Raw genomic sequence first — 26,074 nt, forward strand, 5'->3', positions numbered from 1 at the left:
AGTACTCATTATTGTCTGGTTTCATCTATAATTTCTCTAAAGAAAAGACTGTTTCTTTTTTGAGTTATGATGATGAAAGTGTGAACGTTCTGTGTGTAAGTGTGTAAAAGCTGCAGTAGAGACAGTCAAAGGTTTTGCCTATTATATTTTTTGTATACATTTTGTGTCTATATCAGTTTTTTTTTTTTTTTTTTGCTACTTACTAGCTGTAAGCTGTTCACCAATAGTACGTTTCCAATAAAGCACCCATTTCTTTTTTTATAGTATACAATTGTTGTTTTAATACAATATACCATTTTGTTTGTTACAACATACTATTCCTTTCAGATTACAAAAAAACGAACAATCAGTAATAAATGCGAGCGAGTGTATGAAATGGCAACGGGAGCTCAATATCTAAACACTGGCTAGAGTTTTCTGCCTCACGCTAATGGTAGTGATAAACTACTTAGCTATGGTTAGTAAACCTGGTTGAAGCTCAGTGATTACCTGTTCAGCAGAACAATTGCCAGCTCACCCCTTTCCATGGGTGCAGCACACTGTTTGCGTGCTGTGCCTATACCTGACAAGCCAGGGTGTGGAAATGGGACTGGAAGGAATGGCAGTGGAAAAGATTGGAGGCCACAACCCACACAGATTTCTGTGAAGTAATGCATACATTTGACATAAGAAAATACAGCTCTGGAAAAAAAAATACCACTTTAGTTTCTGAATCAGTTTCTCTGATTTTACTATTTATAGATATATGTTTGAGTAAAATTAACATTTTTGTTTTATTCTATAAACTACTGACAACATTTCTCCCAAATTCCATTCCAGCATTTATTTGAAGAAAATGAGAAATGTCTGAAATAACAAAAAAGATGCAGAGCTTTCAGACCTCAAATAATGCAAAGAAAACAAGTTCATATTCATAAAGTTTTTTTTCATGCATCTTAGCATGTTCTCCTCCACCAGTCTTACACACTGCTTTTGGATAACTTTATGCCTTTACTCCTGGTGCAAGAATTCAAGCAGTTCAGCTTGGTTTGATGGCTTGTGATCATTCATCTTTCTCTTGATTATATTCCAGAGGTTTTCAATTTGGTAAAATCAAAGAAACTCAACATTTTTAGGTGTTCTTTTATTTTTTATCTCTGAAAAGCTGCTTTACCTCAGCTGGTTTACTTAATATTTTCTTTATGTGCATCCTGATCATGTTCTGCAGTTTCTGCAGAAAATCTAATCCTTTAAATTCACTGGATTTTGCATCATTTCAGGTTATTAACTGCGTCTGAAGAGTTTAAATGGCATAAATACAAGTTTTTACCCGTACTCTAGAAGTCTGCACTGGGCGTCTCATGGCCAGTCTCATGGTGTGGCTCAAGCGGCGATGTTTGAAAAGCGCTCAGGAGCCGAGCGCCTGCTGAAGCCTGGATCCCTTCAGGCAGCACGTTCAGTCCGTTTATTACAGGACAAAACAACTGAATACCCCTTTACACTATTACTATACAAGGTCATCTCAATAACCGTATCGCTGAGCTGCGCGCTCCACGAAAGTGAGCTTTAGCTCGGGGCCAGCACGCATTGTTTATTGTACAAAGGCGCATTTCATCCCGCCCCACTGATGCATTTATTATTCATTAAACAAGAGACCAGGTGACACGCTTTATTTGAAAAGCCTTAAGCACTGTTGGTTGGCAACAAGACGGAGGGAGAGCTTCGGAGAACTGTGGCACTTCAAAGCCCTGCCGTCAGCTCTGTATGGAAATGTGCACCATTGTGAAGCGTGAACAATGTGTTGTTGAAAGCTGTATTAACAGAGGATTACAGGTGCCACTCGTTTACGTGCACTTTGCCGTGTTTGCTGAAGGGCTGATGAGTTTACTGGAGCTGGAGATGCTGATAACGATCATGCTGCTGAATAAAAAATAAAAAAAAAGCAATGAAACTTATGCTGCTCTTCTTCTTCTTTTTCTTCTTCTTTTTTTTCTAGTATGTGGAGACATTCATGGACAGTTCTTTGACCTGATGAAGCTTTTCGAGGTGGGAGGGTCTCCAGCCAGCACACGCTACCTTTTCCTGGGCGATTATGTGGACAGAGGATATTTCAGTATTGAAGTAAGTTTTCTTTATTTTATTTTTTTAATTTATTTATTTATTTTTTTAAAGCAGCACTTAATATCTGCCATATAAAAATGCATTTTCAAACTAATTCTACATCTACAGCTCTGGAACAAATTAAGAGACTGATTCTATAAACTACAAATAACATTTCTCCCAAATTCCAAATAAAGATATTGTCATTTAGAGCATTTGTTTGCTCTAAAAAAGAGAAATGGCTGAAATGTCAAAAAAAGATGCAGAGCTTTCAGACCTCAAAAATGCAAAGAAATTTTTTGTTGGGATAACCCTGCAGTTTTCATGCATCTTGGCATGTTCTCCTCCACCAGTCTTACACAATACTTTTGGATAACTTTATGCCACTTCTGCTGCAAAAATTCAAGCTTGGTTTGATGGCTTGTGGTCATCCATCTTTCTCTTGATTATATTCTAGAGGTTTTCAATTTGGTAAAATCAAAGAAACTCATCATTTCTGAGTGAAACTATTGATCGCTATGATCACTATGAGTGTGAGATTGCTAGTTCAAATCCCAGTCATGCAGCTTGCCATCAGCTGACAAATAGACTTGCTCTCTCCCCCACATCATTCCAAAGGGTGATGTCGATCAGCACAAAGCGTCTGTGAGCTGATGTATCAGAACTGAGTCGCTGTGCTTTCCTCCGAGTGCACTGTGATGCTGCTCATTAATGATGCATCAGCAGCAGTTTGAAAAGGGGCGGTGGCTGAGGAGGCATGTGCTAGTCTTCACCCTCCTGGTGTTGGGGCATTACTACTGATGGGGGGATATACAGCTGAATAGCAGCTAAATGGGTGAGGCAATTGCAGCCACGCCCCTTAAAAATATTTGCAAATGTATTTACATTTTTTTTTTTTTTTGAAAAAAAAAAAAGAAATAAAACATGGAAGTCTCATGATGTCTTGAGGTCAGCATATGCTTCTCTAAGATCTCAATGTATTTTCTGCATTAGAACTTGTTGCTGATAACAGTCTGGATGGTCAGTTTTGTTTTTGCTAGTAACCTGTATTTCTTTCTCGAAAAAAGATGTGGAATACTGATGCATCTGACCTCGATACACATTTCCACTGTGTGATGTCCATCCCTGAAGCTTCTGAGACTCAAAGTCTTTTGTGGATAATAATTTTTTTACGGAATCATTACTGCGAGCACCCGTCTGAAATCACATCATTATTGACTTTTTTATTTATTTATTTATTTTCACCTCATTAGCCCTAAATTGATTTTCTCCCAACCTTTTTTGGACTGTGCTGCAGGCCTGAATTATATATATATATACTGTGCATTAACAGGGTTCATACTGTCCCAAAATGTTCTCATTTGTTTTTTTACCCTTTTTTTTTTTTTTACTTTTTTTTTTACAGATTGAAAATGGCAGTGATTCTTTACATTAATTCAGGGACGATTTTCATGATAAATGAAACAATAGAAATTTTGGTAACACTGTATAATAACATTTATTAATATATTTTTAACTCATGATCAGTAGATGTGAACAAAGCAGTAGTTCGTCAGAATTTGAATATTAACAAATGCTCAAACATGACACTTATTCATCAGCATGGATATTAATATTAAAAATGTTAGCAAATAATTAGCTCATCAGAATTTAAACATTAATAAATTGCTTGTAAATACAAATTTTAAACCAGGCAAATGTTTACCAATTGCAGTTCATGTCGCCAATGCGTTCATTAGTATTTACAAATGTGATTGCAACTTTTTAGTTTCTTGAACAGTTAACAGTTATTAATTATTAGTTAATGATATATTAATGAAAGTTATTATAAAGTGTTGCCTGAAATTTTAAATGTTTCAAAAAAGCAGTCTTCTGTAGATTTTTTCTTCTTCTTGTTTCCTTTGCGGAGAGCAACAAAAATATCTCCCTTTTTGTATTTTTTTTTGTGATAGCAAAATGTCAAATTTCTAGTAATTACTTAGTCATTTTTAAATCAAGCAAGTCAAATGTTTTTTATATTATTAATTATTAATTTATATTATTAATTTCTTTACTTTTGAGCTTTGTGTTATTTTTTTGCTTTGTGTTTTTGAAGCTTCCTCAGCTGTAACATCATCTCTGTATTCTCTGCTCTTTTTTGCAGTGTGTGCTGTACTTATGGGCCTTAAAAATCCTTTACCCCAAAACACTGTTTTTGCTGCGCGGGAACCACGAATGTAGACATTTAACAGAGTATTTCACCTTTAAACAGGAATGTAAGTAGAGCACCAGCACCCCCTGGTACACCATACACACCACAATCCTACCATCATTACATAACGGTCTTGGCTGATATTTACACCCTCAAAATTCATTATACAGCTCACTCACTGACCTTTTAAGGCTAAACGCAATCAAGCTTCTACAAGTCATCATAAAGTGAAGATAAAAAAAAATCAACACCACAATCTGGTCAACTCCTCTCCAATCTAACTGCAGTGCACATTCCCTTAGTTAAGATCAGTGTTCATTAATGACTGGTCGAAAATGGTCTTCAAAAGGGCATAAACAACTCATCCAGGAGGTCACAAAAGAACCCAGAACAACATTTAAACAACTACAGGCCTCACTTGCCTCAATTAAGGTCAGTGTTAATGATTTAATAATAAGGTAGAGACTGATTGACCTAGTTGAAGCAGTGGTTGGAGAGGAGTTGACCAGAGAATATGCTGCTCCATTTGACACCTGGAGGAAGAGCTGCAAGGGCTGACCTGCAAGGGCCAGTAAAAAGCTGTGGAAGTGAATGAGTGCTGACCAGGTACTAGGCTAAAAGCTAACACTAGAAATAGGGCTAGGCAGTTCATTGCTTATGAATTGAAAACAACACTAACAATGTTTAACCAAAGTTCTGTGATAGTATGTTTAAAGCTAGGCTATGCTAGAATATACAGTGGCATGAACAAGTATTTGGCCCCTTACAGATTGCTTTTGTTTTTGCCTTTTTGTCATACTTTTATCATACTATTTTCTCAGATTATCAGACAAACTTATATTTGAGTGAAAATAAAAAAAAAAACAAAATCTTTGACATGATTATTTCATTTATTAAGGGGACAAAAACTATCCAAACCATTCTAGCCAATCTAACTGCAGTGCACATTCCCTTAGTAAAGATCAGTGTTCATTAATGACTGGTCGAAAAAAGGGCACGAACAACTCATCCAGGAGGTCACAAAAGAACCCAGAACAACATTTAAACAACTACAGGTCTCACTTGCCTCAGTTAAGGTCAGTGTTAATGATTTAATAATAAGGTAGAGACTGATTGAAAATGGTCAAATGGATCTAAGGCAAAAAATTCTGCTGAACAAAAAGAACAGATTTGCCAAAAAAAAACATCTTAATGATCCCCAGGACTTTAGGTAAATGTTCTTTGGACTGAAGTGACAAAGGTGAAACTTGGGTTGTACATATGTTTATATTCTAAGCATGTTCTAAGAATCCTAAACTAAAATCACATGCTTACTATTTATACATCAAAAATACTGAATAAATGTGTGCAATATGGCACCTTATATAAAAACAAACCTGGTCTATTTCAGTTATGAACTGCCAAACCTCCACACCTCTCTTTTAAGTCTGCAGTGAGAATGTAAAGTGCTTTCCTGTTCAGCATATGAAGTCACAGTTCTTTTCCGTGCTCACTTCAGTGTTTATACTTGTCAGACCAATTGCTTTTGGACTGGGCTGGATGTCACACACAGAAAAAAAAAGGGAAAATGATCACTTCTTTTTTTTTTTTTTTCTTTTTTTTTTTTTTTTTGTGCCGATTGGACGCGTTTGAATGGTCTTTTAAAGACTCTCCGCCTCTGGCTAGCACACAGGTCCAGTGTATTTTGATGTTTGCTTTGGCTGGCCAGCGTTCTTCCTCCCTGCTGTTTCTTAGCTTAACGCTGCTTTTCTTTTTTCCTCCCGTGACAGGTAGAATTAAGTACTCCGAGCGGGTGTACGACGCGTGCATGGACGCCTTCGACTGCCTCCCCCTGGCCGCGCTCATGAACCAGCAGTTTCTCTGCGTTCATGGAGGACTGTCCCCCGAAATCACAAACCTCGATGACATCAGAAAAGTATGTATGCTTCACTTTTTAAGTCTTTTAAGCTCTTTCACACAGAGTATGATCTTTTTTGGACAGGAAAAAACAATTTAAGATATGATTTTAAACATAGAGGAACCTTAGCAAACAAGTACATTAATTTTTTTTTTCTTTTGTGATCTAAAAGAAGGATAGAATATTCGTAGCTCTCTAAAGTATATATATATTTTTTGTTTCTCTGCTCATTGTCTGCTTTCTGCTCTTTTAAATTCCCCTCCTCCACACAAGCGAGTAAACCTATAGTTTACGGTTCCTGGTAGACATTAAAGAGACCACCATGTTCCTAGCAAACCAAAAACGTATACATAAAGTAATTCCCTAGCCTTTCCCTCAGCTCTGCTCCGACATATATTTTTTCTGACCTCTGCATTTTTATAGTCAGTGTGTTGCACCATTTCCCACATTTTTGCACTATAAGGGGCACTTAAAATCCTTTATTTTTACCAAGAACAGTCAGTGCACCTTGTAATATGGTGCTCCTTATGTATGATTTTTTTAGTCAGGTTGTAAAGAGCAGTAAAGCCTCTTTGCTAAAGTACAGCGTTATACAGGAGTTTGAGTGAAGTGCTAAAATACTGGAAATCGGAGCTTACTATAAATAAACGGAAGTGCTTTACTCACCCAAATAAACAGTTTTCAGGAGAGAAATCTGTGTAGATTAACATTCAGCACTCACTTGACTTGAAAAGAAAATGTTTTTATGAGAATTACAGTTTTGTTTACGTAGGTGCCCCCAGTGGGGAGACCTGCTGAATAAGAAGGGAAACATAGACACCTTTGTTCCTTGCTATTGTCGCTTAAAATACGCCTTATAATCCAGTGTGCCTTATGTATGAAAATAAACCTGAAAATAGACGTTGATTGATAGTGAGCCTTATAGTACAAAACATACGGTAAGTTTTTGTGTTCCACACAGATCTTTATGCTCTGCGATTGTAAAAAGAACTTCCCTTTAAAAAAATATGCAGCAGGAAAGATAACATTAATATACCATCGGTGAATTTTTTTTTCTGGGCATCCAATGGGAAACATTGTCTTTTTAAACATATTTAAACATTCAGACATTTAAGCTTCATTTGAACAGTAATGAGAAGTTGAGCGCATAAATGAATGTGAAAAATAATGCAATACTTTTAAACATAAGTTGTAAAATGTAATAAACAAAAATGTATGTTTCTTGTGAGAGAAAAAGTTAAAATCCTATGACCTCATAGCTGGCAGTTCTCCCTTTCCATCAGTTTCACTTTTCTGTAACCATCCGCCAGTCTGTTACATTGAATGGGAGAACTAATTATTCCCATTCCTCCATGCAGAATTCTTTCAGCTGTGGCGCTCGTTTCGGAAGGATTGTAGAGAGCTCTTTGAATCTGAACATGGTGATGCACTTTCTTCAACAATCAAGAGCAAACCAAACTAATATCTGAGGTTTAAATAGAAGAGACACATCTACAATCCTCTATAATTTTATATATGTTTAGTTAATTGCATTTAATGTTTATTTATGTTTAACGTGTGTTTAGTAGTAATAATTTCTTCAGTTTTATTTGTTTAGTTTTATGAGCAGAATTTCTCAATACTGTTTTAATTAAGCTTCAATATGACTATATTCAAAAAGACCAAAGTTTTCATATGTGTTGTTTTCATTTTTTTTCCAGTGTCTCTAAAACATGATGTGTTTTTTTATGTTACCTTTATTTGTTTGTTTGATGTGAAAGGTGCTTTACTTTTACTGCAGCTTTTTAAGCTCTTATTGCTGGGTGTAGTTAGACCACTTACTTCATCTTGTTCACTACAAATGTGCAAGTGTAATAACACCTGGTTCAGAGGTCCCTCGGTTGCTGTATGATAATAGACATGTAATGTATTCGAACGCCCACCACTTGCTTCCTTTTTCTTTTCTTTTTTCTTTTTTTTTTTTTGGAGTAAGATTTGAATATTCATATATGCTAATTCACATTGGAGTGCATGATATATCTAATGAATATCAAGAGAGCACCATTTCTCATTACTTCTCTCTCTCTCTCTCTCTCTCTCTCTCTCTCCCTCGTTTGTATGTCTTTAATGCGAACTAAAACAGAAACTTTTTTTTCAATTTCCTGCAACTATTTCCTGTAGAAGCAACACTGTCATTAAGCCTAAATGGCCTTTCTCTCGTCTCCAGTCTGTGTGGATAAGACCTTACGCAAATAAGCAGATTTAAAACACTTAAGATTGGACCTCTTCAATTTCCTCACCTTCGGTAAAAGGCTTCCTGACAACGCTACGGGCGTATTCTCCTCCCCTCTAATTGATTGGGCCATTTGCGAGAACCATTGTCATATGCCCGGCTTATAAATGGTTTCTGACAGATATGAGAAGGCGAAATGGTTTGCGCTTCTCAATTTCCCGCAGAAAAAAAAAAAAACTGGGAAAGCCATTTAGAGAAGGCAGAATTAGATAGAAAAGATGAGACGTTTTATAGAAAAGCGTAGCCACTATCTGTGAGTCTGTGATCACGAGGATTGATTAACCAAAGTTCTTTACTGCAGTTTTTACCATATATTTATATTCAGCTGAATGATGATAAGATGGATTTGAGCGAGATCTTGTGATGCATGTGGTTTATATACGTTCGCTTGACTTCAGCCTCCATTTCTAGGTGATTTCCTGTCTCGGCAGACAGCGATAATGAAATGGAATTCTGAGAAGGGGACGGGCGAGGGGTTTAAGTCAGTCATTTTCAGCTGCTGAATCAATCACAGAGATGGGGCACATTGCTATACAGCCAGCGTTTTATACAGATGTAGCTCTGATATCCCTGTATGCGTTCTGCACGTGGAAATTGTGTGCATATTCCACACCTCACTGAGCTCTTGGTGGGGGTGTGGTGTATTAAGATTGCCTTGTCTAAAGCAGATAACTTAAAAGGATGTAGGTTTTATAGGGTGTGTGTTCTGAATGTTTACTGTACTGTAAGACTGTATGTTAAACATACTGTGCGTTTAACTCTCCAGTTAGACAGATTCAAGGAGCCTCCTGCGTACGGACCAATGTGTGACCTGCTGTGGTCGGACCCGTTGGAGGACTTTGGCAACGAGAAGACCCAAGAACACTTCACACACAACACAGTGCGAGGATGCTCCTACTTCTACAGGTGCTTAAAAAAAAACACAGTACCGCAATACACTTAAAACCAGCACTATACCAAGAGTAAGACCCGGTTTAGTATTACATATGAATCACTTAAAAAAATTAACTAGAGTAAAAAGTAAAACTGGATAACATATTCGTCATGTTAAATATTGATATACAGCTCTGGAAAAAAAAAAACTTAAGATACCACTTTAGTTTCTGAATCAGTTTCTCTGATTTTGCTGTTTATAGGTATATATTTATATATTTGAGTAAAATGAACATTGTTGTTTTATTCAGTAAACTTTAGACAACATTTCTTCCACACTCCGAACAAAAATTTTGTCTTTTAGAGCATTTATTTGCAGAAAATGAGAAATGGCTGAAATAACAAAAAATATGCAGAGCTTTCAAACCTCAAATAATGCAAAAAAAAAAAAAAAAAAGTTTATATTCATAAAGTTTTAAGAGTTCAGAAATAAATATTTGGAGGAATAACCCTGGTTTGTTTTTAATCAAAGCTTTCATGCATCTTGGCATGTTCTCCTCCACCAGTCTTACACACTGCTTTTGGATAACTTTATGCCTGGTGCAAAACTCAAGTGCAAAAACTCAAGCAGTTTAGCTTGGTTTGATGGCGAAATCATAGAAACTCATCATTTTATAAGTGGTCTCTTTTTTTTTTCCAGAGCTGCATATTTAGATAAAATACTAATGATCGAAAATAACTATATATACAATAGGACAAAACAACTGCATATTTTTTATTTCAAGCACATTTTGCTTTGTCTACAGCATATGTATTCATACTGTAGTATAGATACAGGGGTTGGACAATGAAACTGAAACAGCTGTCATTTTAGTGTGGCTGGTTTCATGACTAAATTGGAGCAGCCTGGTGGCCAATCTTCGTTAATTGCACATTGCACCAGTAAGAGCAGAGTGTGAAGGTTTAATTAGCAGGGTAAGAGCACAGTTTTGCTCAAAATATTGCAATGCACACAACATTATGGGCGACATACCAGAGTTCAAAAGAGGACAAATTGTTGGTGCACGTCTTGCTGGCGCATCTGTGACCAAGACAGCAAGTCTTTGTGATGTATCAAGAGCCACAGTATTCAGGGTAATGTCAGCACACCACCAAGAAGGACCAACCACATCCAACAGGATTAACTGTGGAAGCGAGAGGAAGCTGTCTGAAAGGGATGTTCGGGTGCTAACCCGGATTGTATCCAAAAAAAACATAAAACCACGGCTGCCCAAATCATGTCAGAATTCAATGTGCACCTCAACTCTCCTGTTTCCACCAGAACTGTCCGTCGGGACAATAAATTATTGTGATCTAAAACCAGGTGTTTCAGTTTCATTGTCCAACACCAGTATGTAAACGGTGTAAAGACCCTTTAGCCCTTGTATATATGATACTGGTACAAAGTGTTGTATCTATAGCTTCTCTTTTAGCCATTAAAGGTCTCCTCTATTGTAATACCGAACAGCATTTAAAAACTACTTTTAAATTATTCACTGATGCACTAAAAGCTTGTGAGATTTGATTATCTCTAGACATTTGGGATTTTGAGATAAATAATAAGCTAGCTTAGAAAAAAAAACAAGATTCCAGGAAAGCAGTTGGTTTAATATGAGTAGACCGGTGCTACCTTCTATTTGCATCAATAGCTGCCTCTCTGGCCGTCTTCCTCTCTGTCATTAGAGTGTAATTGGAAGCATACCGACTAGCTGGCTTTACGAGGCTGCCCCTGAGCAGCAGACAACTTCAGAGCAGAGCACTTCTTCGTCTATTCCCCCCAAACTACAGACAAAAAACATCCTGTCTCATCCCACCAAAAGCCCTCGTAACTCTTTTACACATCTAGCTAGCCGTGTAATTGCACGCCATTCAAATTTGCACCCAACCTCTCCTCAGAACTGACCGCCAGCTCTGTGATGAACGAGCGCCTCAGTTCAAGAGAAGGGCATTTAGCAAGTGAAGCACTCATGCAGATGCTCTGCCACAGAGGTTTGTGTGACATTTTATGACATTTTACAATGTGAGAAGTTACATATAAAAAAATGATCCACCCAAATTTTTTTATCCTGCATACTAGCAGAGACAGTCTTTTTTTTTTTTTTTTGAGAACACAGAATGATTTTATGATCTATTTCAAAATGATCCAAGCAGCATTTTTTTTTATTATCTATTAATATTTGTTTTTGCACTTAAGTAATGAGATTCCAAATAGGTTAAAATTTGAGACGCAAGCCCTGTTGTGCAGTACAGAAGACACTGAATAAAAGCTGTGGTTTCAAAGGTTAAAATAACCGTGCCTTTCTCAAATCTTACAGAAGATCATCAGTTTTTTTTTTTTTTTTTTTGCTCATTTAAGTCAAAAGAGCCTATTGTGGCACATGTGTCAGAGACCCTTAAAAAAACAGTTCTAAAAAGTGAAAAAGTAATTTTTCCACTTCCCCCCCAATCGTTTCAACACATTTCATGATTCAAATGCTTTAATAAAGGTTAGATATATTACACAATGATAAAATACGTTGTGGAAGTTCTAAAGTTACTACTTGTTGTTGTGTTGCAGTGTGATTCAGCCTACAAATATTTAGTGTTTTAAGTCATGTGACAATAAGAAAAAAATACTAATGAGCTGAAATGTGATTGCCCATGAACTAGACCAGAACATCTCCAAAACAGTAGGCACCATGAGTGGGCCAAAGAGGGACTAATGTTGACATTGTGATCGTCATAGAGAGCCAAGACTCATTGACTATCTGGTCCATTCCCATAGAAAAGCATTTGGAGTTAATGTCTTACAGCTCTGGAAAAAATAAGAGACCACTTAAAAATGATGAGTTTCTTTGATTTTACTGAATTGAAAACTCTGGAATATAATCAAGAGGAAGACGGATGATCACAAGCCATCAAACCAAGCTGAACTGCTTGAACTTTTGCACCAGGAGTGGCATAAAGTTATCCAAAAGCAGGAGAACATGCCAAAAAGCATTAAAAAACTGTGATTAAAAACAAACCAGGGTTACTCCACCAAATATTAATTTCTGAACTCTTAAAACTTTAAGAATATGAACTTGCTTTCTTTGCAATATTTGAGGTCTGAAAGCTCTGCATTTTTTTGTTTGTTTTTTTCAGTCATTTCTTAAATATATGACTTTTTATTTGGAATTTGGGAGAAATGTTGTCTGAAGTTTATAGAAAAAACACAATGTTTATTTTACTCAAATATATAAATATATACCTATAAATAGCAAAATCAGAGCTGTATGTTACATTGACGAACACTTGCACATACTGTACTCGACTGTAGCATTTTTTTTAAATAGCTTTGCAATTCAGCAACTGTATTTCCATTGGATAACCACCATCCTGTGGTAGCTTTTGATCAAGCTAGACCTTCAAGAAGGGCATATTATGATCATTATCCTATCCACGTCCCTCATTTCAAAACTCCTTCCTTTGACCGTCGTTCCTCTGAGTGTTTGCGCAGGCACATGGCTCTGCTGGAGCTTGTTTAAGGCGCTGTTTTAGTTTTGACAGCTTATTCAGTGGTTGGAGGCAGCCGTGGAGTAGACTCGTCACCAAAGCCAGTTGTAAACATGGGAAAGTTCCAGCGAGCTCCTTTCTGGTTAGAGGAGGGCTGTGGCACGGAAAAGTCCAGGAACTCACTTCTAGCCTTTCAGGATGGCTGACAACGTTTGCTTTGGCTTCCTTTCTCTCTCTCGCTGATCTCATGAGTGTTGAGGTTTCCCCCTCACTCTCAAACATACGCACATATATACACACGCACACAGAGAAAGAGACACACACAGTTTTAATGTGAAGTTTCCTCTGTATCTGATGTTCTTTGTATAGAATGCTTTATATTATTTTAATGTTAAACATTGATCTCTCTGAAATTGTTCAGGAAATCAAACGTCATGTCTTTTCTTTTATAGTTATCCCGCCGTGTGTGACTTCCTACAACACAATAACTTATTATCCGTCATCCGGGCCCATGAAGCACAGGACGCTGGGTAAGATTTCTTACTTTATCTGCCTCAGAATCTCAGCAACAAGTCAGAAACACTTGCTTTACTTTAATTGTTCTTTCATTCCTGCATTTCAGGCTTGCAACACATAAAACATTACAAAAAATGTTGGGATAGTAATGATTTATAGGTTTTAAAAAAATATTAACGCAAACAGAAGCCCTTTGTTAACCATATCCAGACCCAACGCTCGATTTCTGTGGGCTCTGAGGCTTTTTGAGTGGAATTATGTAATGTATTTAGAAGAAACATTATTTCTTTTTTTTTTCTTTTTTTTGGAAGAAATCCAAATTGTGTTCAATTCAGATTCCAGATCAAAAAGCAAAATAAGAGTAAAATAAGCTGCCTATATAAGGGATCAGACAGTCATGAAAATCCTGGAAAAGTCATGGAATTAAAAAAATAGCAATTTCCAGGCCTGGATAAGTTTTGGAAAAATAAAAAAAAACCAAAAAGTTTTGGAAAAGTCATGGAAATTTGGTCTAACCTTGGTCAAATCTTTGTGTTTCCGTTTATTGACAGAAAAAAAATCTATTTAGATCAGCTCAAAATTCGTCAGCTCAGAGTTTATTCAGTAATTTAGCCCTTAAACAATAGAGCTCTCAGGATCTGACACACATTTTATTATTTTAAAACATTGTGTCAACATTTTTAATCAGATAATCAATTCTAATTATAGTTTTAGTCTATTTTTAGTTTTATAATCCATGTCTGCATTGATCTTTTAAAATCATATGCTCATGAAAAAGTGTCTTGAAGGCATAGAAAAGTCATGCAAAAATCATGGAAATGTATTGGTTAAAAAATATATTGATGAACCCTGTTCATCTTCTGATCCAGAGATGTTCATTCTTGTCTTTAACAAGACGGTGCAAAAGCACATGCTTCACAAATTACAAAGACATGGCTGCAATAGAAATGAGGTTATTGGTACAGGACTGGACTGTCCACCTGTCGCCTGTTATATAAGATAATGTGGAGAATTGGAAAATAAAGGAAATGTGTTAAAAAAAAACATGACAATGCCACAATGACCATTTGCACATCTAAAACCTTTCAGACCTAAATAATGTTCTAGTAATGGAAAAATATCTTGTGTCTGTAATTCACACAAAAATAAGACACTACGGTACCACTTTAAAATAAGACTACCTTTATAAAGGGTTTGTAATAATTAGTTTATTAATGGTTACTAATTAGGTTGTAAATGCCTTAAAAATAATTAATAATCAGTGGGCGGGGCTAAGCTACTGTTTCATAGGCTGGTTAATGATCTATTCTGATGGAGAACAGGTCTCAATTAGTATTCTGTGCTAAAAAATAAATAAATACAGTGAGTCCAAGAAGTATTTGATCCCTTGCTGATTTTCTTCGTTGGCCCACTAATAAAGACATGATCATTCTATACTTTTAATGGTAGATGTATTCTTACATGGAGAGACAGAATATTAAAAAGAAAATCCAGAAAATAAATCTAAGGAATATATATTAATTGATTTGTATTTCATGGAGTGAAATAAGTATTTGATCCCTTAGTATTCATTAGCAGTTCTGGCTTTTACAGACCAGTTAGACACTCCCAATCAACTTGTTACCTGACCTGAAGCCACCTGTTCTCACTAATCACTTGTGTGAAAAACACCTGTCCACAGAATCAGACAGATCACACAGATTTCAAGTCTCCAACATGGGTAAAACCAAAGAGCTGTCACAGGACCTCAGAGTCAGAATTGTTGACCTTCACAAAGCTGGAATGGGCTACAAAAAGATTAGTAAGGTGTTGGATGTGAAAGTAACAACTATTGGTGCAATTATCAGAAAGTTTAAAGAGTATAACATGACAATCAACAGACCTCGGCCCGGTGCTCCAAAGAAGATTTCGCCTCGTGGGGTGGCAATGATGCTGAGAACGGTCAGAAATCGTCCTGCAACCACTCGGCAGGAGTTAGCAAATGACCTGAAGGCAGCTGGGACCACAGTTTGCAAGGAAACAATTGGCAACACTTTGCGCAACAATGGATTCACATCCTGCAGTGCCTGAAAGGTACCCCTGCTGAAGAGAGCACATGTGGAGGCGCGCCTCAAGTATGCCAGTGATCATTTGAAAGATGAACCAAGTTATTGGGAGAAGGTTTTGTGGTCAGACGAGACCAAAATTGAACTTTTTGGCCTCAACTCCACCCGCCATGTGTGGAGGAAGAAAAATGCTGCCTATGACCCCAAGAACACTGTGCCAACCGTCAAGCATGGAGGTGGAAGCATAATGTTTTGGGGGTGTTTCTCTGCCAAGGGTACAGGGCTACTTCACCGCATCACTGGGAAGATGGATGGAGCCTTGTACCGCACAATCCTGAGGGACAACCTCCTCCCCTCTGCCAGGGATCTGAAAATGGGCCGTGGTTGGGTCTTCCAACATGATAACGACCCTAAACATACAGCAAAGGCAACAAAGGATTGGCTCAAGAAAAATCACATTAAGGTCATGGAGTGGCCCAGCCAGTCGCCAGACCTCAATCCGATCGAAAATCTATGGAGGGAGCTGAAGGTCAGAGTTGCCAAGCGACAGCCCACCAACCTTCATGATTTAGAGAGGATCTGCAAAGAAGAGTGGGCCAAAATTCCCCCTGGTGTGTGTGCTAAACTTGTGGTTAACTACAACAAACGTCTCACCGCTGTGCTTGCAAACAAAGGCTTTGCCACTAAGTATTGAGTGTGTTTGGCAAGAGGGATCAAATACTTATTTTCCTCATTGAAATACAAATTAATTAAAATATATTCTTTAAAATTATATTCTGGATTTTTGTCTTGATATTCTGTCTCTCCATGTTAGAATATATCTACCATTAAAAGTGCAGAAGGATAGTGTCTTTATTAGTGGGCAAACAAAGAAAATCAGCAAGGGATCAAATACTTCTTGGACTCACTGTAAATAAAAATTTACAAAAAAACTACATGATGTCAATTAAAATTGACGCAGGGTCTAAAAGAGTTAAGACATGTTTGCAGAACTAAAATATGGGAAAAAATAACACCTGAAACACTGCACTTTAATTCTTATTGGTATTGGTGTTGTATTACGTGTTGAAGTGAGAAGGAATGGCAACTTTAAAAAGAGTGGGAAGTCATTTACCATCCCATTTTTTTTTTTTGGAAAATGTTGCAGACCTGAAATTTGTTTTAATTTTTCATGATGCCCCCAGCTTGGTCTTTTTCATGAACATAATTTAAATAACTGGATTTTCGAATAGATGCAATTGTAATATAGGAAATTGAAATCACAGCTTGCATTTTTTAGACAGCCCCAAAACAATCTCTTACATCTAAGCTTTTAAAAAAAGATGTTCACTGTATGGGTTTGCTGATGCTCTTCGTAAATGAATTTAACCTTATAAACAGAGACTCTACAGTAAGAATATAATGCCAGTAGACTTTTGGATGAAGAGCAGAGCTTGGCTTTGACACTTTTGCTTACGCACTCCAGTTTAAATGGAATTACTCTGCTCTTGCTTAGTCAGTTCATTTCAGCTCTGCGCACAGCCAGAGTTTCATTGATTATTGCTGAGTCATTGTTTGAGTAATTTGGACCCCCCCCCTCCTCTTCTTTCTCCCACCCCCAGCCTCATAGTCTGATGGATTATAGCAGCGAGGAGTTGAGCATTAAGTGAAAACCCCACAGTGCAGGCCCAGCGGGACCCTTGAGGAATATAGAGTAGAGTATAGAGCAGGACTGAGACAAAGGCTGGGTAAACGGGCGGATGCGAGTGTGATGAGGATGATTATGGATTCAGTGCGCTGGATAATGACAGTGACTGTGGGGATTTTGTCTTTGTCAGGTACCGCATGTACAGAAAGAGCCAGACTACAGGCTTCCCCTCCCTCATCACAATCTTCTCAGCACCAAACTACTTAGATGTCTACAATAATAAAGGTAACAGCGTGATGGCTTTGTGTGTGTGTGTGTGTGTGTGTACACTGGCAGTAGTCCAGGGTTGGCATGCGGTGGTCCTGCTGAGCTGCAAGATAGACCCATACACGGTTAGTCAGCATTTTCAGAGAGAGAGAGAATAACAGAGAGAGCGAGAGATATAAAAGGAGAGAAGGAGTTTAAGAGGAAGAGGGAGCGAAGGAGAGAGAGATATAAAACAAGAAGTGGAGTCTGAAAAAAGGAGGGAATGAAAGAAAAAAGCAAAATAGATAGTTACCAAGAGAATAGGGTGAATTAAAGAGAGAGATTGAGTAAGAAACAATGAAAGACAAAAAGAAAGACAATAACAGAAAGAGGCAGAGAATGAAGGAGAGAGAGATATATATAAAACAAGAAATGGAGTGTAAAAGAAGGAGGAAATGAGAGAAAAAGAGTAAAATAGATAATTATCATGAGAATAGAGTGAATTACGGAGTGAAAGATGAGACAGACATACAGAATGAGAGACAATGAAGTGCTAAACGAAAGATAAAAAGAAAGACAATAACAGAAAGAGGCAGAGAATAAAGGAGAGAGACATGAAACAATAAATTGAGTGTAAAAGAAGGAGGACATGAAAGAAAAGAAGTAAAATAGAGTTATTAAGAGAATAGGGTGAATTAAAGAGTGAGAGATGAGACAGACATAAAGAGTAAGAAACAATGAAAGACAGAAAGAAAGACAATAACAGAAAGAGGCAGAGAATAAAGGAGAGAGAGATATGGAACAAGAAATGGAGTGTAAAAGAAGGAGGAAATGAAAGAAAAAGAGTAAAATAGTAATCAAGAGAATAGGGTGAATTAAAGAGTTAGAGATGAGACATAAAAAATAAGAAACAATGAAAGACAAAAAGAAAAACAAAAACAAAAAGAGGCAGAGAATGAAGGAGAGAGAGATAAAAAACAAGAAATTGAGTGTAAAAGAAAGAGGGAATGAAAGAAAAAGAGTAAAATAGATAGTTACCAAGAGAATAGGGTGAATTAAAGAGTGAGAGACAGATATACAGAATAAGAGACAATGACAGGCTGAATGAAAGACGAAAAGAAAGACAATAACAGAAAGAGGAAGAGAATGAAGGAGAGAGAGTATGTGTGAGAGAGTGAGTGAGGTGTTGAGTGGGTGGGTGGGAGGTTGAGTGTTTGGTCAGTTTTACCCATGCTGCACTGTCCTTTCTCTCATCCTTTGTGTAATGAAAAAGTGAAGATGGATCTGATGTTTTAAACACACACACACACACACACACATATATGGATTAGTCATTAAATACACATTCTAGATACTTTTAATGAGGGCTAGCTATTGCTAAATACATAGGTAGGTAACAGCTTGAGTGCCTGCTACTTTTCACAAATGCTAGCTACATGCTAACTGCCACATTTTCAATAGTTTTGACCATTGCTAGCAAGGGCTAATTAAATATCAGAAAGTACCAGAGTAAGAGATGATATGAAGATGCTAATTTCTTGAGTTAGATACGTTTAACAAATGTTAAATACGTAAGTAGATAACTGCTTAAGTCCCTGCTTTATTTTTCATCTTTTTGACCATTGCTAGCTATTACTTTTAACAAGGGTTAGCTAGATACTAACTGTTCTAGTGCTGATACCTTTAACAAAATCTAGAGATAGATAATAACTACTTGGTTATTAATTTGCTAGGTAATTTTAAATATAAAGTGTTTAAAAATAAACTAGTGCTAGCTACTTTTAACAATGGCTAGCTAGTTACCAGAAAAGTACCAGAGTAAGGGAAGCTATAGAGGTGCTAATTGCTAGAGTTGAATATGTTTAGCAGGATACATATGTTCATAAGCTAGATGCTAGCTAGTGCTAGCTTCTTTTAAGAACTGCTAGGTACATACTAACTGCCCAAAAAACTAGATTATTTCTTTAGACACTAGCTGCCTGAAATTCTACATACTTTAAACAAGTTCTAAGTAAATACTGCCTAACTGGTTTGACAGCATTCAGTTTTGATTCCGGCTGTTTCCTGCTATGAGGAATTTCACTATCTATATCACTGCAGCTTACATGACCTGTTTAATATTTAGATGCGCCTAGCTGTTTTTTTTTTTTATGTTTGTTTGTTTTTTTTGTAGTTGTAAAGTTGAAAGTCATGTTAGAATGCATCCCTTATCCCTTAACATTTGTTTACTAGAGAAATGTAAAAATCCATGAGGTAGATACTTTTCAGAAATGCTTTGTGGATGCTAACATGCTAAAAATGTGCTAAATTTAACTAAATTTACTAGCTAATTGCTTGAGTTAGATACTGTTGTCAGAATGCAGAGTTATCTCTTAGCTTTTGTTCTCTAAACAAACGTAAAAATCTGTCAAACTAGAGACGAAGCTGAAAGCTAAGTTGACGGTGAATAAATGCACAGTAGTTAGAGTTTCCTTCACCGTTCTTCAGAGATGGCCACCTCTCAAAGAAGCGCTGGCTTTTGTTTTGACACGCTCGGTTATTCTTAGCTTTCTTTAGTTGTTTTTTTTTTTTTTTTTGCTTTGCCGCTCACTAATCTTTCTCCAGCTTTTAATATCTGATCTGAGCTCTGCAAAGGTAATGAGTTTAAAATAGCTTTGCCTTGCATTACAGCGAGAGAAGAAAGCAGGCACTACCCGCAGCTTTGCAGGATGGATGGGAATACATTAATGTCATTGTGAGGTGGAGTGAATTGCGGCAGCAGAGCTGCGGTGTTGCCATTTGCTTTTTTTTTTAATCTTTGCGTTGTTTCGGCTGTTCAGCTTCAGTCTCTGTTGTAGGTTATGATGCTGTGCTGAAGCTCAACAGCATTTTCCTTTACACTGCAGGGTTGATTCTCATGCAGCAACAACCCTGGATTCTCTGTTGTGAAATGACCGGCTATTAAACAGCTGCTCTGTCTGCGTTGCCGTGACGATTTTTCTGACTTATCCTGCCTTCACCTGTAGCACGAGCTGCATCGGCTGCATCGGCACGACTCGAGCGCGTTTATTTAAGGCTGAATGAAGCAGACAGGGTTTTTCAGAGGGGGTTGGGGAGTGAGGGGTGGAGTAATGGGGGATCGATCCCAATGAAGTCGGGCCGTGGTGTGTTTGAAGATTGATGGCCGATCGACCGCTGCTGTAAATCCAGCGGCGAGGGCGGGGTGCCCGCACTATCCGTCACTCGCCAGGCCGTGCCAGATTCAGCCCTCCAGCTGTCCATCAGCCCCCCGACCCCGCATGCCACAGCTCTGCCCATGCGAAATGAGTCAACACGGCAACCCCCCGCCGACCGTACGGGCTTTCCTGCAGTGAAGAGCGGAGAAACGGAGGCCGCGAATAAGCGCTTCTGCTAATGAACGACTAACCAGCGTTTTGGTCTCGGAGTGGAGGAGTGTAGCACGAATCAGCAGGGGTAATGGCCGCCGTCCCTGCCAGCAAACTGAGCTCATTCCAAGCATTGATTAAAGCACCAAGGGTTCCTCCATCTGTTAATGGCACAACAGTGGGGGATTCCAGATAAGAGACCATTCTGCGGCTGGTTCAGGATCAGTTTTAAGCTCTAGCAGCAGAAGTGAGATAGTGATTTCAGATAGATCATTCAGGATCATTCTGCGCTCTTTAAATTTGCTTTAGGAGAGATTTAAACATAATAATGTTTCAGAATTAACCCATTCATGCTCTTCTCGCAAATGTTGTATTGCATGAAAGGACAACACTGATGCAAATATTAAATATTTAGCCTAATGAAAAATGAAAAAAAAAGGATGAAATTCAGATTTTGTTCATAAAATACATGATTTTTAGGATGCATTAGCATTTCCATTGATGTTTTTTTTATAAGTGTGATATGATTGTGTCAGACTGTTTAAAAAAGTCAAATACAGTGTTTTGTGCTTTATAATGAATAATTTTACAAGCAAAACTGTAAATGCCACTCTATACTACATTGACACGCCACAAGTCATGGAACAGGAAATTGTGTCATATCCCTTTGAACCGAAAGAATGTTGGCACTGACCTGTGTGCTATGTGTGCTATATATGTGCTATATGTGTGTGTGTGGGGGGGGGGGGGGGGGGGGTTTAAGCATTAAGAGGTAATGTCTTAATGTTTGTTTTAATTAGTGTCAATTTATAATTAGATGAGACATTACTCAAACCATTTAATATTTTTTATTGACGTGCCATTTTAAAGTGTTACCCTTTATTTTTTTATTATTTTTATCATTTCCCTCACCAAAATATCTTTATTAACCATCACATGCTCAGACCAAATTGAAACTCCTCAAATGTTCAGTTTCTTTTATTTTACTATTTGTAGGTGTATGTTTTGAGTTAAATTAACATGTTTTCCATTTTGTTTTATTATATAAACTACAAACAGCATTTATCCCAAATTCCCCCCAAAACATTGCCATTTAAGGCATTTTGTCTGTAGAAAATATCCTAAATATCCTAAATGATCCGAAATCCCAAATTTTGCAAGTTCATATTTATTTAGAAATACTAATACTACAATACTAATGTTTTAACTCGTTGTTTTAATTCAGAAATCAATATTTGGTGCAATAATCCTGATTTTTTATCACAGTTTTCATACATCCTGGCATGTTCTCCTCCACCAGTCTTTCACACTGCCTTTGGGTGACCTTATGCCACTCCTCGTGCAAAAAATTAAAGCAGTTCAATTTGTTTGACAGCTTCTGACCATCCATCTTTTCCTCTAAATTAAATTTCAGTGGTTTTCAGTGGGGTTAAGGTCTGAAGATTTGGTTGCCTATTTAAGCAAATATATTTAGGGTAAATAGAGATTTGTTTTGGTCAGAATCAGTAAAAAAGTAACGCTTTTTGTGGGTTTTCTTTAACATAGATGCACGTTAATGCATTCCACCTAAAGTGATCTCTGGGGAGAGGTGGGTTGTCAGGTCGGGTATGATGACTCTGTACTTTGCAGGAGGAGGATGAAGGAGGAGTGGTTCTAGAGCCAGCAGCGCTATGGACAATGAACACTATGCTCTGTAATATTTGATATGCAGCAAATATCAAATATTAGCAAATTTTTTATAATAATTAGTGCTACTGTCTGTCAATGTATTTAGTAAACAAATTAATTATACATTATACATACAGTTGTATGCCAAGTTTGCTAATATCAGATAAATTGGAATTGCATTACTTGTATTTACTTTTTCCCTATCAAAGCTGTTTGAGTGGTCTCAGGTGCCACCTTGTGGTTGGATTGGGAACTGTGTTTATTTCACTTCTTTTCCTGATCCTGAGACACAGGAGGATGTCTGGTATTGTAGACTGTCTGGGAGATCAGTATTATTAGTAGATAATGTAACATTTATAGCTGATGTAACATTTCTATCATATTCTTCGTGAACACTGATGTTAAGTAGAGACGTGTCCTTGGGTCCCAGCGTCTGGCTTGCAGTTGACAGTTGGCCTGCGCTCAGCACCACATGACGACCTGCTATTCTCACTCCAGAATGAGTCTGTGGGTCAGGGGAAAGTCCCTCTTAGGGAGCTGGAGAGCGTGGTGTCGGCTTTCAGTATCTGGGGCACACAAGGAGGAGTCTCTATAGATCTCTATTAATGCAGATTGGGAGCAATATTCTATCATAATAAAGATTAACGTAATCAATCTTTTAATGTTAAGACTAAAAGGTGGTCTTTGGTATTGTGAGGGCACAAAAAAATACGCCTTGCGCAGCTCAAAACATGCAAAAGGCATGAACTAATTTTTAATCATTTATAATGGGTGTGTTTTGGATGTACCGTGAAATAAACCAGAAATAAATCTGTGCGCCAGTTGTCGTTCCCTTTAAGAACCAGGTGAGCTCTGACTTTGGCTCGTTCATATCTTAACAGCACGGCTCTTTGTGCGTCTCATCAGAGGAAACTGACATGTGTGTTCACGTTGTGAAGATACATCAGCAGCTTTTTTTAAAGGAGCAAAAAAGCACCTTGCACAGGGTTTAAAATAGGCTGTTTATATCATTAATAAGATAAAGTGTCTTAAGTGTGCTCTACAAAACAGAATTTAAGCAGAATTTAAAGGGTTAAGTTGCTGTTCTTTGTTGATACCAAACACAAACGGCTCTTTTTCCAGCTTAATAATATTTCCTATAGATGGATTGTAAAGATTGTGGAGTAAACTGTACATTTTGAGACGTCTTATTTACAGCTTTAAATTCTTCTTTATGGTAAAGTACACTGATTTTGTAATAGAATGACTTGTAGTAGAATGGTGTTTCTATCAGATTGGTCGCAATCTCGCTCCCCACATCACTGCCATTGTGATGCTAGGCAGCACAGGCATCTGTTAGCTGATGTATCAGAGCTGGAGATCCGGGGCTTTCCTCTATAAGTGCACTGGCTGCATAGTGATGCAGGTGTTGACTGACTTCATATGTATCTCAGGAGGCATGTGCTTGTTCACAGACTCCTAGTAGCGAAAGATGTAGCATGTATTGTTGCGGGAGTAAACACCAGGTAACTGCATGGCCTCCACATGGCTGTGCACGTGCAGCAGACACTTGTGGGAAGCTGTGCGCCTCAGTTTTGCGCAGACATTTCCAGTTAGAGCCAAAATCACGCTTTTAATCCCACAAAAAACTCTCTTATTTGCCTTTAAAAGGCAATTTCAATGCCTGATTAAAGGAAAGATTATTGCTGTATTGCTGTTTTACTCAGGTTTTGAGTGATGAGCTGACTCTGAAGCGCTGACTTAGCTCTCAGTCGGTCCAGATCTCTGATGTGATAAGAAAAAAGAAAAAAAACATGTCCAATGTCCATGTCCAATTTTTCCAATACCCTGCAGTCCTAGTCCACAGGCTCTTTTCTTTTATTTCAGATGCTGTTTCTATATTTTTTAGTTTGCATTTATTTTGCATTTCACATTTATATCTATCCATATATATATATATATATATATATATATATATATATATATAGCTATCCACAAAGGAAAAGCTAAATGAGTTAAATTTGTATTAAATGCATTGAAGAGGAAGTAAATTTCACTCCACAAACTGTAGAAGCGAAAAATAAATAACAACAAATGTTGCATAAAGTTGCTATAAAACTTAAGACTCCACAGCCCTCACTTGCCACTTAATAAACACATTACTGTCACAATTGACATCAAGTTCATAGGTTCTAAAATAGAACCCTGCTGTAATTCACGAGACATGTTAAATAAAACTGTTAATTTACTAACTAACTTACAACCGTATCGGCAGAGGGTTATTGACTGATTCAGGGGGTTATGAGTTGGTTTAAATAGACAGAAAAGTACAAGAATTACTCAGTTATTCTGCCTCTGTGAATAAACGAAGGATGTGTTCTTACAAATAAAAGAGGAATTGAAAGTGGCAAGCCCATCACGACACTGATCAATGATGCAAATGTATGTGAGCGAGAGAGAGAGTGAGAGAGATGTAGAGCATGGGAGGCACACAGAATGCTAATGTTGAGCTTACACTGATTAAAATGTACTCTTTTTCTCCTGCTTCCTCTCTGTACACAAAGCTGCTGTGCTGAAATACGAGAATAACGTCATGAACATTCGGCAGTTTAACTGCTCCCCTCATCCCTACTGGCTGCCAAACTTCATGGACGTCTTCACCTGGTCCTTGCCCTTCGTCGGGGAGAAAGGTTAGTCTCTTCAGGATCAAAGTTTAACTCTTTATTTGGAGGGTCCATTGTAGATGCATTATACTAGTGTATCTCAAAAAAAGTTGGACCAACACCAGCAGATGACATGGCATCAGTAAATTTTGCATTTCATTTGGAAATCAATTCATTTGGAGTTCAAGCTGATTGAGGTCTAGTGTGAAGTTTCTACAATCAGTGATGGTTTAGAGAGATGTGTCATTTGCTGGTGTTGATCCACTGTGTTTTATCAAGTCAGTGCAGTGTTTTTCCACAAAAATCTTACAGCACTTCATGCTTCCCTCTGCTGATAACATTTTTGTGGAGATGCAGATTTCATTTTCCAGCAGGACTTGGCACACTGCCCATACTTTTAATGATATTCTAATTTTTTAAGATGCACTAGTAGATGCTCAGCTATCATATAACTAACGTTCAAGTAAATGTGTATCAAATGCAAGTGACCACTAAGGTGAATGTAAATGATTCTCTAGTGAACTAAACCATTCCCATAACTATAATCTTAACATTTTTAAGGTTAGGTTTAGGGATATATTGAAGGTTCAGGTAAAGACTTGCGTTTGGGTTGGGTTTTGGTGTTGGTTAATAGTTGGGGTTAGACACAAGGTTAGGATTAGGTGATCAGTCAGGTTTCAGCTTAGTGTTAAGTTGCATTTAATAGATATACAGTTAAATGTTAGTTTAATGGACCATCCAAATTAAGTGATATCGATACATGAAACCCATAGATATAGTGTATAGGGTTTTATGGTAGGGCATGTGTGTCAAAAGTCTGGCCTTGGGGCCAAATGTGGCCCACAGACAGAATTAATTTGGCTCTCGGCATCACTCTTAAAAATGCATAATTAATTTTCCATTGGAATATTGCAATATTTCCTTTCACCTGTTGGTGGCAGCAGTATGTAAATGTATAGCATGTTGCGTCACTGTGTTATAGAAATCAGCTAAATATGAGAGCAAATGGACTGCAGATGAATTGGCAGAAGGGCAGTGAGTGGACAATGAGAACCAATTATTGAAAAATATTTTCATTATTTAAATTATTAAACATTGTACTGTGTGTCTTTCTGATTGTGAATGCAGTGTTTCTAATAC

At 37.4% G+C, this 26,074-nt stretch overlaps 1 protein-coding gene across 4 annotated transcripts in view; it reads left to right on the plus strand.

The window, feature by feature from the left end:
* LOC103021658 (protein phosphatase 3 catalytic subunit alpha) overlaps nucleotides 1-26,074 on the plus strand; it is a 155,947-nt gene that overhangs the window by 110,867 nt on the left and 19,006 nt on the right. For all 4 annotated transcript variants that reach the window (XM_022678222.2, XM_022678224.2, XM_022678223.2 and 1 more), the window contains exons 3-9: nucleotides 1,976-2,100; nucleotides 4,223-4,334; nucleotides 6,040-6,185; nucleotides 9,206-9,345; nucleotides 13,278-13,355; nucleotides 17,204-17,298; nucleotides 24,836-24,961. In XM_022678222.2, coding sequence (XP_022533943.1) covers nucleotides 1,976-2,100; nucleotides 4,223-4,334; nucleotides 6,040-6,185; nucleotides 9,206-9,345; nucleotides 13,278-13,355; nucleotides 17,204-17,298; nucleotides 24,836-24,961 — 822 coding nt within the window. The remainder of the gene's footprint in view (nucleotides 1-1,975; nucleotides 2,101-4,222; nucleotides 4,335-6,039; nucleotides 6,186-9,205; nucleotides 9,346-13,277; nucleotides 13,356-17,203; nucleotides 17,299-24,835; nucleotides 24,962-26,074) is intronic.

The sequence above is a fragment of the Astyanax mexicanus genome, chromosome 8 (genome assembly GCF_023375975.1).
Source record: "Astyanax mexicanus isolate ESR-SI-001 chromosome 8, AstMex3_surface, whole genome shotgun sequence".
NCBI lineage: Eukaryota > Metazoa > Chordata > Actinopteri > Characiformes > Acestrorhamphidae > Astyanax > Astyanax mexicanus.